The sequence below is a fragment of the Podarcis bocagei genome (assembly GCF_964188305.1).
Source record: "Podarcis bocagei genome assembly, chromosome: 5".
NCBI lineage: Eukaryota > Metazoa > Chordata > Lepidosauria > Squamata > Lacertidae > Podarcis > Podarcis bocagei.
This window is the reverse complement of record NC_138129.1, coordinates 57,450,439-57,467,282: the sequence shown is the minus strand read 5'-3', so window position 1 is coordinate 57,467,282 and position 16,844 is coordinate 57,450,439. Positions and strand designations below refer to the sequence as shown.

Genomic DNA, 16,844 nt, shown 5'->3' with positions numbered 1-16,844 from the left:
GGGGCCAGCGCTGTCTGAAGACACTTCCGGGTCACGTGGCCAGCGTGACGAAGCTGCTCTGGCGAGCCTACACCAGCGCAGCACACAGAAACGCCATTTACCTTCCCGCTATAAAATGGTACCTATTTATCTACTTGCACTTAAGGGTGCTTTTGAACTGCTAGGTGGGCAGGAGCTGGGACCGAATGACGGGAGCTCACCCCGCCGCGGGGATTCGAACCGCTGACCATGTGATCGGCAAGTCCTAGGCGCTGAGGTTTTACCCACAGCGCCACCCGCGTCCCTTCCCTTAGCTGGTAGCATGCACCAAACAACTTGGCACATAGAGTGGACTATCACCTAGATACCGTGTCAATTCCAGAACTCAAATCAAAAGATTTATTCATAAAATACCATGTCAATTCCAGAACTCAAATCAAAAGATTTATTCACATTGTCAAAATAAGAAATAGCAAATAAAGCAAATAAAACAGCTCTAAATAATTCTATCCTAGGCAGTCCTACAGACTATTGACAACTTGCCATGCTAGGCAAAGACACAGATCAACCTAGTAACGTTTATTTCCCTATGGTCAGGAGAAATAGTTGAAGTGGGACAAGGCAACTACAGATTAGCCTTGGGTGGACTTGGGTGGACTTCTCTAGCAAGAGATCCTTGATTTGTGTATCTTTGTGTTTGGAAGTAAATATTTTGGGAGATAGTAGGAATATTATCTCGTTCCTTCCTGCTAAACTGAACTTTGATTGTGTACTTTGGGTGTGACCAGCCAACTCTTGTGGAATGGAGTTCATAGTTTATTGACTCCATCCCACATATGGAAATAACATTAAAGAGGCAAGTCCTGTACCTCCACAATGACCAGTGATCAAAGCTTCTGAAAGCTGAATGGAAGTATCTGAGCTGGCAAGCACTTCCTCTCTTGCAGATTATTATAGCCTTCTATTTTGGTCATGAAGCATTAACACAGTAGTACACTCCCTTTAGAGATCTGCCATCCTTTTTATTCTGCAAAAGTGTTAAAAATGCACAACAGATTGATCCTGCTCACACACAATTACCCAATACTAGCATCCTCATTAAGCTGGTGGAGCAGGGGCACAGAAACACCTCCTTGCCAACATAATAATAATAATAATAATAATAATAATAATAATAATAATAATAATAATAATAATAATTTATTTATTTATACCCCGTCCATCTGGCTGGGTTTCCCCAGCCACTCTGGGCGGCTTCCAACAGAATCTTAAAATACAATAGTCTATTAAACACTAAAAGCTTCCCTAAACAGGGCTGCCTTCAGATGTCTTCTAAAAGTCTGGTGGTTGTTTTTCTCTTTGACATCTGGTGGGAGGGCGTTCCACAGGGCAGGTGCCACTACCGAGAAGGCCCTCTGCCTGGTTCCCTGTAACTTGGCTTCTCGCAGGGAGGGAACCGCCAGAAGGCCCTCAGCGCTGGACCTCAGGGTCCGGGCAGAATGATGGGGGTGGAGACGCTCCTTCAAGTATACTGGACCGAGGCCATTTAGGGCTTTAAAGGTCAGCACCAACACTTTGAATTGTGCTTGGAAACGTACTGGGAGCCAGTGTAGGTCTTTCAAGATTGGTGTTATGTGGTCTCGCCGGCCGCCCCCAGTCACCAGTCCAGCTGCCGCATTCTGGATTAGTTGTAGTTTCCGGGTCACCTTCAAAGGTAGCCCCACATAGAACACATTGCACTAGTCCAAGCGAGAGATAACTAGAGCATGCCCGTGAGACAGTTCGTGGGCAGGTAGGGTCTCAGCCTGTGTACCAGATGGAGCTGATAAACAGCTGTCATGGACACAGAATTGACATGCGCCTCCATGGACAGCTGTGAGTCCAGAATTCAGCATCTCGGGTGCTTACTGGAGCCAGGCAGACCAGTAAGGTTGGGGGTGCTTGTGCACATTGGCAAGAGCACCAGACTGGCTTCACTCATGTGTTCACGGAGTCCTGACCTCACCTCACTGCTGCCTGTCCCACCCACATAGTGCAATCCTGTTGTCAGATGGCTGGCTCTGCACTCTCACCTCACTGCACCAGCCACTCCTGCCTCTTGGTTTCCACATTAAGAGACCTAAAATGGTGCTTACAGTACTACTTTTTTCAGACTTGAATGCATTATGCACAACTCTTTTCCTTGGAAATCCCACCAAATATATCCCTTCTGAACTACAGTAAGCTGAGGTTGACTTTGTTGACTCAAAACTGGTTTTGGTATGTTGATGCTGCATTTGTGGCTTTCATACTGTGAATTCATCATTTGGGATTACCTTTATTGCTTTGTTTTATCTAGTGTTGTACTTTACATTTTGCTGTTGGCATGGGCTGTATTGAAACCTTTTGGAAGGCCAAATCGCAGGTTGCAAATATTTAAAATAATTCATTTAGCAGTCAAGCTTAAAGAATCAGATATCCACATTTCTCTTATTTTCTTCTGAGCAGATGCATGCTCAAGAAGGAAATTATGCCAAAAAACACACCCAGTAGTGACATTACAGTACATAAGAGATTTTAATTTTAGCACTTAGAAAGAATAAAATTGGCTCAATGCAGTTAGATTTTCCATTTTTATAAATCCCAGGGCTGCTCTAAGGTTACAACAGATACTATAAAGTACTGATTCTATGCCTTAATATAATAGGTATCATTTATTATTTGGGTGACAGATAGTGGGAGGGAATGGTATGGACAAATTACTTGATGCTATAATATTTTTATAAGGCTATAACTACATTAATATTCAAATTACAACTGGTATCATAGCATCATTTGGTGCTTAGGAGTTCTGAATATGTCAGCTTCACTTGCCAGTTTACTTTGGAAGCAAATTAGTAGTCAAGTTGAGCATCAATCAGTACTATCATCGCAACGCCTCCTTTCATCAGAAAAATATAGAAAACAGGGATGTAAGAATAAACATTGATGGGTTGGGGGACATCGTCAAAAGCGATTTGGTATGAACTTGGGTATGAAGTATCACAGGTGTGAAAATGAATTTGTGAAGCTTCTTATATTTAGGAATTCTGGTCATATGGTATATGTTTTACCCTATTTAAATACCAAATCTGAAAGGGGATAAATATTTTGCTACACATTGAGACCATGAGAGGGCATACCATTCCCTTAGCCGTTTGCTCACCCACTGCTCCCTGCTTAAGCAAATGGACCGGTCGCATTGGTTCCTTTCCTGCTGCCTGGTGAGAGGAGTACAGTGGTACCTCGGGTTACATACGCTTCAGGTTACATACGCTTCAGGTTACACACTCCGCTAATCCAGAAATAGTGCTTCAGGTTAAGAACTTTGCTTCAGGATAAGAACAGAAACTGGGCTCTGGCTGCGCAGCAGCAGCAGGGGGCCCCATTAGCTAAAGTGGTGCTTCAGGTTAAGAACAGTTTCAGGTTAAGAATGGACCTCTGGAACGAATTAAGTACTTAACCCGAGGTACCACTGTACAGGGGAAGAACAGGTACCGTATTTTTCGCTCTATAACACGCACCAGACCATAACACGCACGTAGTTTTTAGAAGAGGAAAACAAGAAAAAAAATATTCTAAACAAAATAGTGGATATATGAATTTTGTGGTTCATGCTGTGGCCACAGACATGTGATCTGACAGTGAGTTTGGAGTAGCCCAATACAAAAATCCTGAGGATCCATGTGGAGCCATGCTTTGTAACCACGGAGGAGGGAAGGAAGGGGAACCATGGATCCTCTGCTCACGACTGCAGCAGATCCCCTCCCACCCGCAGGCATTCGCTCCATAACACGCACAGACATTTCCCCTTACTTTCTAGGAGGAAAAAAGTGAGTGTTATGGTGCAAAAAATACGGTACTCTTTTTTCTTTAAAAATCAGGACGGCTGTACAAATGCCTGGTCATAGGAAACTAGCCAGCTAATTAATACTACAATTATGCAGATAAAAAAACTGTTGCTTGGTGATACCAGCTTCAATATCACCATTTATTACCAGCATTTTTGTCTCCAATTAACAAAGCAGATGGAACCTGCTACTATCAATGGGAGCGAGGACTGCAGAGACAGACAGGCAGGGTAGCCGAGTGTCTATCACCATAACACCCTTTCTGAGGGTGACTTGGAGTGGATGTTGTGGTGGGAGGGTTTTTAATTTTTATTTTGCCCCCACCATTGCCCCACATAAAGGTCTGTGATAAGCTATAGCTTGTGTACAACCATATTTGTCACAAATCTGCCACTATCACTTGAGTACTCTTCCCTGTCATTTCTTTGCCAGCATTCCTCAAATCACATAATAATTAACTTGGCTGAGCTCCACTTCCATGGAGAGAATGTTCAGGAGCAATCATGTAAATGTCCCTGGCTATTTCTCTGTTCCAGAAGTCGACTGCAGGTTTGACAGGATCAGCAGCTGGTGTGACAGGGAAATCCACAAGAACAATCAGAAAATCATTCTGATCCTTTAGTCTTTTGGGTGGAGCCATCAGAACAGATCCCCTGCAAAGTTTTGGGATGCCAGTGATCCTAATTCTGACCGGATAACCATCTGTCCATGAAAACAGAACTGTATCTAAGCCTGTATCTAGATCACCCTTATCCTATACAGCACCAAAAACCTAGTCCAGGCTGTGTCCAGCTGAATGTGTGGGGCCAGAAATCACCAATGTTGGCAAATCAACAACAATGAAAACCTTTCAATTTTGTTGTTGATCTTACAACTGAAACTAGTTTTCTGATATTAGAATAGTAATGCTATACAACAACAAACATGCATTGTTCCACTACCATTATCAATGAAATTTGAAATTAAATCTTACTTTTTTTACTATTCTGTAGTATGAAAGAAGATTACGAGAGACCTAAACCTGAATAGCAAAGCCTGTGATTAACCTTGTAATAGCAATAAAAGCCATTCAAAATACACCAAAATATCACCAAAGGCCTTCTTGTCTACCGCTGAATTAAACCCAATCCTGTGTTTAATTATTGGAGACTCTCTTATTTCTTTTTCTTTTTAAAAAATAGAAAGACATAATCCCTGTAATGCTACCAGTAATTTAGCTAATTTGCTTTTCTGGAGACCATCTGTTTTCCCCACATTCAGCAATAAAGTAATAATTTTTTGTTCCTTCCTTATGTATCAAGTCTTCCTACTTCCTTCTTTCAACATTACACTATGTATTGCTTCGTTTCTCAACAGTCATGCAACGAAGTGTCCGCTGGCACCTTAAAAGCTAACACATTTATGATGGCATAAGCTTTTTTGAGATAGAGCCTACAGCATCAGATTTATAAAGGGATATCCTAGATGGGAGAATTATATACACATTGATAACTGCAGAAACATACTATTTTGACATTCATTGTTTTAAGACCACACAACCATTATATATCTGCCTTCTGAGATGCATCTTATAGAAGGAGATGTGAAAAACCAGAGGATGTAGAGAGTCAAAGTTATAGCCTGCTCATATGATCAGGGCAAAAAGTAGATAGGATCAAATGCAAGGGCCATAGCATTAGTGCCCTGTTGCAAATCTTGGTGTTGCATGATGACTAAGGAGGCTGCAGTTTCATTGCAAAAAGCCTTTCACTAGTCAAATGGGGAAACAGTAGGAAATGAGGAAACAGGAACTATAAGAGCAAATCTATTCTCATCACTATGTTTTATTGTTGTAGTATCTTAGTTGTGTTTGACTCTCCGTGACCCCATGAACCAGAGCATGCCTTGAAAACTCTCACATTCTTCTTAAAGCTTCTCCTTTTTTATGTCCATGGAGTTTTCTTGGCAGAATACTGGAGTGGTTTGCCAGTTCCTTCTCCAGATGGATCACATTTAGTCTAAACTCTCAGCTATGACTTATCCATCTTGGGTGGCCCTGCATGGCATAGCTCATAGCTTCTCTGAATTATTCAAGCCCCTTTGCCACAACAAGGCAGGGATCCATGAAGGGGTCACTATGTCTAAGGGACCACAAAACGTTAACTGAAAAATACGTGTAAGCTCCAAGGCTGACAGCCCAATTATTTTCACACAACACAGGTAGACGCACAAATGACTAATTTTGTAGCACACACTGACCACGTCACAAACAGACACAATTGGGCATTGTCAGATTCTATTTCCATACTTTGATTTACATATCACAGGCATAGACAACCTCGGCCCTCCAGATGTTTTGGGACTACAACTCCCATGATCCCTAGCTAACAGGACCAGTGATCAGGGATGATGGGAATTGTAGTCCCAAAACATCTGGAGGGCGAGGTTGCCTATGCTTGACATATCACATCTGGTAACCTACCATAAAAGCATTGCTTCATCGGTAAAAAGACCAAAACTGTGAAACCTTGACTGATAAAAAGTAAATAGACTGCTGCCACAGTGTTGTCACTCAATTGTAACAAGAGAACAGTTGTGAAGATTTCAAGGGTTTGGCAGTTTTTATTGCATCAGATTATTATAAGAAACAAGGTTAGACCACTACAAATTCACTGTAGGCCATGGATTTTCGGTTTGCAAATGAAGGTCCTGTAGCTAGAGTGTGGTAAGGCCAAAATTGCATAGGATGACATTCATTATCACACTGTTCCAATAACTTCATGTGAAGAAGCACTACAGATTGCCTTATGGAACAATCCCCCCTCTCAGCACAGTGTTCTGGAGGTTCTCCTGACCCCACTCCCTAGCCTATTTCAGGGTTGGGGTGCCAGGCTTAAAGGCCCACTGCACAAGGAGAAAGCCTTGCACACGGCTTCCATTGACAGGGCTGGTTAGGTGAATCCTGCCCATGCATTGAAAACTCTGTTTTTGTGCACAAAATTGATCTGGACTTCCCTTGTTGTATCTCTGCACACAGTGGCACTGCACACATAGATATTGTCACGTATTAGCAGCACATTATTTTTCCTAATACTTTTGGAACAGGAGTCCCATGACGCTGGTTATTGTGAAGGAAGGAGAATTTAATCAAAGACATATTAAAGCAATATTATAAAGAGGGGGAAAATGCCCGTGATGAAACATTCTGTCTGTACAACAGTTAATGCAACAGAAATTCTGTCCCATGGAAAGTGAATCATGGAACCCTACCCAGTATACAGTTTCAATTGCAATGTTAACACTCCTGAATCTGAGGTAATTTCTGGCTAAACTTCATAGTGTTGCTTCTTTCTGCATAATAATGCTTACCCTTAAGAATGGAAACTTGAATCACTCAGCTGCCTTCTCTTGAGGATTAAGATATCAGCAGATTTTGCAAGTAAACTTCTAAAGCAGCCAGCTGTTACCACCCACCTGCAGCCATAATAGTGATTGAAAAGGACATGGATGCCTAAACATGGATAGCTTCTCTAATTATGTGGAAACTGAGAGGTTTAATGCATGACCATACTTAAAATACTTTGTTGCAAAGACTACTACCAAGGTATGGAATGTGCATTGTGGAATTTAAAAGTTATAAACCAAAACAAACCACACATGGATTTTATACCAAGTATCTTGCAATTATTGCCAGAACAAAATAATCATTTCCAAATACTAATTGTCAAAGGTTTATTCACAAGAATGCACAAAATACAACCATCTGGCTATATTTTGTTAAAGGATAGCTGCTTTTTGCCATATTTACGTTATAATGTATTCAGCTAAATACAGTCATTCTTCTCTGTCTTATTTTTGGGTTTTTTTCTCCTCTTAAAGCATCTTTAATAGGAAGTCCAAGAAGTGGGAGAAAGCATGCAAATATGTAAGCTCTCCTCTTCATTGCCATTTTAAATGAGTTCAGTAGCTACCTGTGCTTTGACAACTTAAACATAACAAGGCACAGGTGCTCCTGATTAACAAATCAGCTAGGGCTCTGTACAGTTCCCTCCACAGGTGGGAATGAATTTTCTTGCACTGACAGAAGATAGGCTTTAAATATTTGTTAACTGGTAGGGGAGGACTAAATGCCATAAATATTTAATTTTTTTAAAAAAAGAAGCAGCAGCTATGTATTATGTGAAAGGAGTGATTCAACTGGATATTTAAAACTGTAAATATTGCTGGCTGAACTAAAACTGAAAGATGTAATGTTTACCAGTCTTTCTTGGCAGGTTTGTACAGAAGTTTGATTTATTTGCACAGTCATAAGTGGTACAAAAATTGGTTAGTGGCTGTTGTTATTAGTAGGCACCATGCTTTGAACACCCGGAAAGTACAGTAAGCCCGTAACCTATGTGGGGGTTATATTCCAGGGATCATGCCTAAAGCCAAAATTATGTATAGTCAAAGCACATTGGTTAATGGTGGATAAGATTGCCAACGTCATTTTTCCTGGGCATCTGCCCCCTTTCCATTATTATTTTTTTAAATTGTGAAGGTTGTAAATCCAAATGCATCCAAGTGAAATGTGCCTAAGTTGCAGGCTGTATAAAAATAGTATTATCTACCTTTGACAAATGGTCACATGAAATTTAACACAAACAGTTAATAGCTCAGTTGTAGAGCACTTGCTTTTCACACTGAAGTTCCTAATCCCCAGCATATCCAAACAAGACTGGAGAACACTCCTTTCTTAAACCCTGGGGAATCAATGCTAATTCATGCAGAATAGGGTGAGAGAACCATTGGTCCTCCAGATGTTGCGGAACTACAACTCCCATCTGCCTTAGTCAGCATGACTTAAGACTGAGGATGACGGGAGATGTAGTTCAGCAACATTTGAGGGCCAAAGGTTCCCCACACCTGAAATCAAAGGGCTTTAACGTCCCTCTGCCCTCAAACATGAAATAACATGAAATAATGTAGCACATAAAACACTATCTACACTGCTTGTCACTGGTTGGAATGGAATGGTGGTGCTTATCCTGGAAGATAGGGTAAGTAGTTGTTGGTATGGGGGAGGGGGGTTAATTCAGGAAGTTTGAGACATGTTTCATTATGTTTTTATATATGTTGGAAGTTGCCCAGAGTGACTGGGGCAACCCAATTCAATGGGTGGGTCATTGTTGTTGTTATGCTGGTTAGTATCACCAATATGATGCAAGTATTGTATTGCTGAAATAAATGCCAACTTTGTATTGCATGATTTAGTATCAGACTGTCACAATTAACCAAAAAATGTGTAAAGAAGGAAAAAGCGCTTACGTAAAGCCAGCAGGAATATTTAAATTGCCTGCAAAAGGGGTGTGTGTGTCAAATCTAGCAGCTATTTATTTTATTAATGTCAGCAAATGTTTCCTTACTGTATCACAAACTTGTATTACACTATTTCACTTCAGGATATATTTGTATACTTTAGTGAGCAAGCTGCATATTTTCTGTTTCTGTTAAGGTGTGTATTGACATTATTACATTTTATATACTTCACTTGGTGGGCTATCTAGTAGAGTTTTACATGTACTGATAATGTGCCATAGCTCCCTATTTTAATTTTAAACCTGGGGTTTCTATGTTACATTAGACTAGGGGCATAGTTTGATAAAGTTAATCACTGCTATGAAATGATTTTAGGCAGCATAGCTTCCTGAAAGGACTGAAACTGCTTGCTAACTGCACTTTGAGAGAAAGTGGTTGAAGCTGTATAATTATACTTTTATAAAATATTTATAAATTCACTGCTTAACCTAGTTAGTTAAATTTACCCAAAACTAGTAGCAGAGATGGCTGGGGACCCACTTGGTTCGGACGAGACCATTCTTAGTGTCTGCCACCTGCCCTGTGTTAGTCATTATCCACTTCGTAGAATTAGAAAGTTCCTTCATGCCAACCTCAGCATAATTGCATTAAAGTAATAGAGGCACTTTGTTAGTTTTGATTACTCACCAAGAACATCAGGTTTAACTAACCAATTTGCTCCAGCTTAATTTGGTTTTATAAACAGAAGTCAAATTAAACAGCTTCTATTTTATTTAAAATGCTTCTATTTTACAGTTTGGAATGAACACATTTTTACTATTGAATATTAATATCACAAACTGCCATATTGCTATTTTGGGAATGTAAACAGCAGAAACACAGCAATTGTACTACATGGACATCCTGCCCATTAAAAAGTCAGCTTGAACATAGCAAATTGAAAACCACAATTAGTAAGTATATAATTAGTACATACATCAGCCATGGGGAACCTGTAGCCCTCCTATGATGTTGGACTTCTAGTATCCCTAACCATTTGACATGCTGGATGAAACTGATTGGGAGTTGGAGTCGAATGGGTATATATACTGGTTATCCTCATCAGCAGTAAACAAACTTGTCCACTTGGGAAGGTGGAGCAAGAATTCCAGGTGTATGTGAATACTTAATTCAACAGACCCCGCCCCAATTTTGCCCTATTGGCAGTCCCTGTTTTCGGTCAGGTGCCCCAGGGTTTTGTTTGGATTTGAGGCACCCCGCTTTTGGGCTGCGACAGCAGCATCGGAAGGTGGCATGAGGGTTTATTCCCAAAGCCTTATTAGTGCTTAATAACCTTTGGGATGGAGAAGGTTGGATTCTAGCACCCTGCAGAGCCCTCAAGCTTCCTGCCCTGAAGCTCTCTCCTCTTCCCTCTCCTGAGGCCACAAATCAATAAGGTTGCTTTGCTTTACTGACAGTGCCAACATAGCCCCTTCACCTTGAGCCTTACAGTATTTTAATATTTTTTTGGAAGCCGCTCAGAGTGGCTGGGGAAGCCCACTAAATTATTATTGTTGTTGTTGTTGTTGTTGTTGTTGTTGTTGTTGTTGTTGTTACTATTACTATTAGAAATGGACTAGAATAAACTTTGGGGAAAGAGTGCGCTTCTTGGTTTTTTCTTATTCATAGCTTGAGACAGTTGTTGGCATTTAGCATATTCTCCATGGGCCATAGATAAAATGGAAATCTGATCATTTTGTTTTGGATTACCAAAGGAAGCAAGGGAGAGAGGAATTTTCTGAAAAGCATTGAGGTGCTTCGAAATAATCACACATCTACCCCGAAAGCACGGGGAGATTCTCCTCGATTTCATATACAGCTACAGAGCTCAAGGGATACGCTCTCGTTTTTCCCTCTCCTCTCCATGGTTGGTTGTAGGAGTCTTTGAAGTCATGTGCGTTTCAAGGAAAGGGCCGAGGATTGAAACTGGGTGGCATTTAGCGTGGGAATAAGAGGGCAAGATGGGGGAAGCAGTAACTGCTAGCAGGCTTGTAGAGAGGGAAATAGTAACGTCCCCATGCACAGGAGAAAGCTGTGAGGAGGAAACATGAGTCAATTGACTCCTGCTCACACCGAATTTGTTCATTCAAATGTTGGACGGTATGATTTAATTCTAACCTACAGTGGTACCTCAGGTTAAGAACTTAATTCGTTCTGGAGATTGGTTCTTAACCTGAAACTGTTCTTACCCTAAAGCACCACTTTAGCTAATGGGGCCTTCTGCTGCTGCTGTGCCACTGCTGCATGATTTCTGTTCTCATCCTGAAGCAAAGTTCTTACCCCGAGGTAATATTTCTGAGTTAGCGGAGTCTGTAACCTGAAGCGTATGTAACCCGGGGTACCACTGTATTTGCCAACTGCTGACATGAAGTGTCATTCTGTTTTGTCCTGGAAAGACAAAAGCCTTCCAGTTGGCACTGCCCATTGGTAATCTAATTAGAGTGCTCATTTACATTTCTTAAGGGTGCCTCCCCCCATTCTGCACATGATACAGCCTTGTCACTCAAAAATATGGTATGGACTTGGGGCACTTTCTCCTTACTGGCTCATACAATCCTCACTTTTGTTCTCCAAGAGTGTCTAGTCATTCTGTGGTGGGAAATTTATATTGTCTTACTTCCATAAACCTTATGTCTTAAAGAATCCTGCCCCGCCCCTAGCTTCAGCCTCAGCTTAAGCACCTTTGTCTCAGGTAACCCACTTAAGAAACCAAGTCCTTACAAGACTTACGTTTTTGAACTTACTTCAGTCATTTCCTCTGACTACCCAAGGGAGTGCTTGTTGGATTAATGTCTTAGTTGACTTATCTGTGGATATACCCTGTTGTGTCTTTGAAACTTATTTGGCCTACATAGTATATTGGTTTGAGCATTAAAGATTTTGGCAGAAACCATACTTCATATTCTTCATCTTCTGGTTAGAACCAGCACACCTGACACAATATCTATGCCATCAGGTGTAGGGCAAATGGCCATGGTTTGGCCAAAATGGCCTAATTAGGCCCATGGGCTGGAAGTTCCCCACCCCTGGTGTCAGGAGATTTATCCAGGCCCCGTCTGGTGATTTCAGAGTGCAAGGTGATAAAATTTACCATTTATTATTAAATACTAAGAAATTGCTTACTTTTTAAATTAGAAACCATTTCCACTAATGGCTACTTTCTCAAATTCATTAGCCAGTTCTTAATCTGGTTCAGGTGTTCCACCAATACATTGCTATGATTTGTTTTTTAACTGGAATGTCACACTGTGCCTGACATAGCCTGTGGTGTCTTATTAGGTAGGAAAGACTCCCCCCACCCAACTGGTGTTTTGGTTTTGTGGTAGATTCAAAACATATTCCCATGGGTTTTCTTTCATATCTTGTTTCTGGCAAAGAATACACTAGAGGCTTAGTAATAATAACTGTTCTATTTTTTGCAGGTTTGCTCATAGCTCCTTTCTTGTCTTCCCGTTTTCTTTTCTTTTTCTTTTCCCAGCTGCAATGATTACCAGTAGAATACAATTAGCAACTTTCAGCCGTGCAACGAGAATGCTGGGAAAATTAAATATCCTCACTTTTAAAATTAAAAGCATTCCGCATGCCCCTGAAGGATTTTTTAAATGATTGTCTTGTTTATATTTCAAAATTTGGCATCTGGTTACACAGCTCTAACATTGGTGATCTATGTGAAATATATTTAATAAACAACTGAGATTCTCCCTCACCTTGTGTCTTTCAGAGAGTCATTTTCAACATTGTAAACTTCAGTAAAACAAAAAGCCTCTATCGGGATGGAATGGCTCCAATGGTGAAATCCACAAGCAGGCCAAAATGGTAAGTTACCACACCAGTTAATAATTGTGGTTTTGGAAAAAGCTTTGCCCACAATACATCTTGGAACTGCTGCTCTTTTGGTTAAACTTGGATAATCTTTGTTTTCTTTGTATATACTTCAGCTATTGTGCTATTTTTCTCTCCACAACAGAAGCTAGTTGTTTTTATATTATGGCATAACCTTGTGAGTGGCAGATTTGGCATAGGAGGGTAGTTACAGCCCATACCAGAGTCAGAGACAATAAACAATTTTCCTTTGCACTTTTGCATATTATTTGGCAGTTGACTCAGTTGGATGCTTTGCTGGTAAAATTGTTGCAAATTTTCACCAGTAGTCTTTTATAGTAAGATATGTGTATACAATTTACCTGATAAATGTGAAGGAGGCATTGGAGAGGTTAGACACAGCAGAACAAACGTCGGAAGCTAGATAAGATCAGGCTGCCTTGTTTTTTATTTACTTCATGCCACCCAAGAAGAGCCCAATTAATTGGGATTTTAGATGTTTGTTGAGATCTTGCTAGCAAATATGTCCTTTGTAAATTACCCTCTTAGAACTATGAAACTACTAATTTTGGATGGAGTAAGACCAATAAAGTACCACATATGCAGGCATATGAACTATTATTGTTCTCTCATCCATTCTGTTCCCCAAAATCTTATTTGTAACAGTTTCAGGCCAAATACATCAAGTACACCAGGGCACCTTCTGAATCTTTCTATTAACAGAATTAATTTCTAATTTTTGCTGTTAATTAAGTACCACTGATTTCCTCTTCATTATTCCCTTGATGTGGTTTCACACTGAAACATCAATCTGTAAAAATCTATGTAAAATAGGCCCTCAAATATACAGACTTTTCTGTTGTTTTAAGGGATATTCCTGGACATATTCTTCAGTAACTTAAATATTTCAGTGTTTCAAATTGTTGTTCATATGTACATTAAAACAAAGATTGCTGTGTCCTGAGAAGGAACTTTTCCTTGTTCTTCTTCTTTGGCTTCAGGCATCTTTCCCACTATATACAAACAAGCTGACTAAATCAGACCAGTTACAATTTCATCAAACAGTGACAAGTATCAAATACTGCAGGGGAAAATAAAAATAAAAGGCAGAAGGGGTACCACTCAAATAAATAAAGCTATTTCTGCATGCACACAGAATGGCATAGCTTCATTTGGCAGCTATGTTGACTGTAATCTGTCTATAGACGCCATGTGCAGAATTTATTTTATTTCCTATATGGAAAGGGGTATGGCCATTTTCCTAGATTTGTCTGGAAATGGTTGGAGCATAACTATTGCCCCTACACTTCAACAGTCATGGAATATAAGATACATTTTAGAAGTAGATTAAAGCATCTAGAATTATGTTATTATTTACTTACATAAAATATTTTAAAGCCACACTTTCATATAAACATCACAAGGGGGTATACAGACTAAAGACACACTATTATGATAAAAACATTGAGCTTCCAGTGGTTCCACTCCTCTAGGCATGGTAGCCAACTCTTAGGGGCTGAGGGGTTTTCATCTTCCCCAATAAAATATTTAAGGGGGCTGGACCCCTCCCAAAAAAAGTTGATGGGCATTGCCATTCAAATGGTGTGCATGCACCACATAATGTGATCAGTTATGTGGGGCAGGGCTTATCTGCACTCCTTACTCCAACATTCAGGTTGGCACCCCTGCCTCTGGGAGAGCTGTTTGCAATATTTAAAGCAGAGCTTTCCGAACTTGTAATGTTGGCGACACACTTTTTATACATGCATCATTTCACGACAGATTAATTCAGTTTTACTAGCAAACTGGAGGTTAAGCAAACTCCTTTCCAGCCCTGGCGGGAGGGTGGGGAGCATTTGTCTGACACACCTACACACTGCAGCCGACACACACAGTTTGGAAAGCTCTGATTTAAAGAGCCTGTACTGTAACCTATTCTACAGTTACAGTTTCCTGTGTGGTTGTGGAGAATGAAAAGGTACAGTGGAATCGTCCTCAGGTTCTGAGACGGATGGAAGAGCCATGTCAAAAGACTCCCTTCAGGTTGAGGGGCTCCCTCGAGTTGGGGTGACTGCTGTAACATCTGTATCAGAGTCCTTCTTAGACCAACAGGGGACATGACAGCCCCAGGAACTTCTGTGGTCTCCTTGTGGTTGCTGGTTGCTTGTGCGGAGGTTGTATATGAGAAGCACAGGCTCAAGCTGTTTGACTTGTTGGCATCTATTGTTAGTAATATATCAAATATATTGCAAGTCGTTAAGTGACAAATACTAAATATCATTGTATGTTATCAGATGCCATCATATATATTCTGAAAACTCATTGTTAGGGGTTTTATGTCAATTATGTCAGTCAGAACTCATGGCACTAAACCACAACTTCTGTGAAGTAACGTAGTGTTGTGTCATATCAAGCTATATTGGTTGCATTTCACAGCAGATAAGAAAGACGCAATGAAATGGGAAAGATGCTAATTTAAACCAATGAGATGTGATGTAACTTGTCAGGTAAAATTGATCAGAATGATTTGCTCGTTAAATGGCAAAACCTCAGGTCTATTTTTCTTGATGATTCCTCTTACAATTGTCAACAAACTCTTATTTTTTCCTTTTTAATGATGTGAATATGTTTTTTGGGGAAATGTGTTTATGCTTTTGTAGATCTCTTTTGTGAGTTGATACAATAGACCTGTGTATACTGCCCTTATTAGTGATGTGTGAGCTCACACAAGCTTACCATAGAAGGTACTCCATTGTTCTTTCTAGGAAAATTATCAGAAAACTGTTAGGGTCTTACAGCACTTAATTTTTTTAAAAAAAGAAAACTAGAAATTGGGAGATCAGCCCCAGTCCTCTATGCCATCTCCATACTTCCCAAGCAAGCTTGTTTTGCAAATGAGTTAAGAACTGGGAGTGGAGATAAAAAATTAAAGAATAGTCCAGTAGCACTTCTGAAAAAGTGTGCATGCACACGAAAGCTTATATAGTGGTACCTTGGGTTAAGAACTTAATTCGTTCTGGAGGTCCGTTCTTAACCTGAAACTGTTCTTAACCTGAGGTACCACTTGGGGCCTCCCGCTGCCGCTGCGCCGCCGGAGCACGATTTCTGTTCTCATCCTGAAGCAAAGTTCTTAACCCGAGGTACTATTTCTGGGTTAGCGGAGTCTGTAACCTGAAGTGCATGTAACCTGATGCGTATGTAACCCAAGGTACCACTGTACCCAGAACAAACTTAATTGGTCTCTAAGGTGCTACTCGACTTTTTTTTTTTTTTTACTGCATCAGACCAACACGACTACCTACCTGAATCTGGGGGGGGGGGGGGGAGAGAGAATTTGCTGAAGATAGGAAATGTCTTAATAGTTCTCCTTTTAACTAGCCAGGTTGCTCCTGAGCTTGCTTGGGACCATTAGTTTCTACTAGGATGCGTGCAACATGTAATTTTCAATGCTTTCTGTATGAACTGGGCAGAGACACATTCTGAACCTACAGTGTTCACATTTGCTGCCACTGCTAGTTACTGTTGGGTATGGTTTTCCCAACTCACCTAACTAGCTTGGCTTGTCTGAGCTTTCTCAAGAGAATTTTCAGAAGAAGGTGGGGACTTTCACACAAGTTCCCTGAGAATGCTTTGGAAGGCCACGTTGATGGAAGAGAGCCTGAGCCTAACTTCTTCTGCCATCTTCCTCCCAAGGAAGCATACCATTGTGTGGAGTGTGGGGCAGGGGGTTGATTGTACAGAGATGAGAGAGATGGCAGTAAGAAACGAGCTGGGAACCAGGAGCTGCACCAGAAGATCAGAGTCAAGAGACAGAGCCAATAGTCAGGACCAAGGCATAAGTAGCAGCAAGGAGAAAGT

At 40.7% G+C, this 16,844-nt stretch overlaps 1 protein-coding gene and 1 long non-coding RNA gene across 3 annotated transcripts in view; one reads left to right on the top strand and one right to left on the bottom strand.

The window, feature by feature from the left end:
* LOC308586515 (BEN domain-containing protein 5-like) overlaps nucleotides 1-16,844 on the top strand; it is a 753,040-nt gene that overhangs the window by 148,793 nt on the left and 587,403 nt on the right. For both annotated transcript variants that reach the window (XM_081193192.1, XM_081193196.1), the window contains exon 4: nucleotides 12,886-12,980. In XM_081193192.1, the coding sequence (XP_081049318.1) occupies nucleotides 12,886-12,980 (95 nt within the window). The remainder of the gene's footprint in view (nucleotides 1-12,885; nucleotides 12,981-16,844) is intronic.
* LOC308586564 overlaps nucleotides 1-16,844 on the bottom strand; it is a 64,286-nt gene that overhangs the window by 9,398 nt on the left and 38,044 nt on the right. The gene's annotated exons all lie outside the window — the stretch shown is intronic.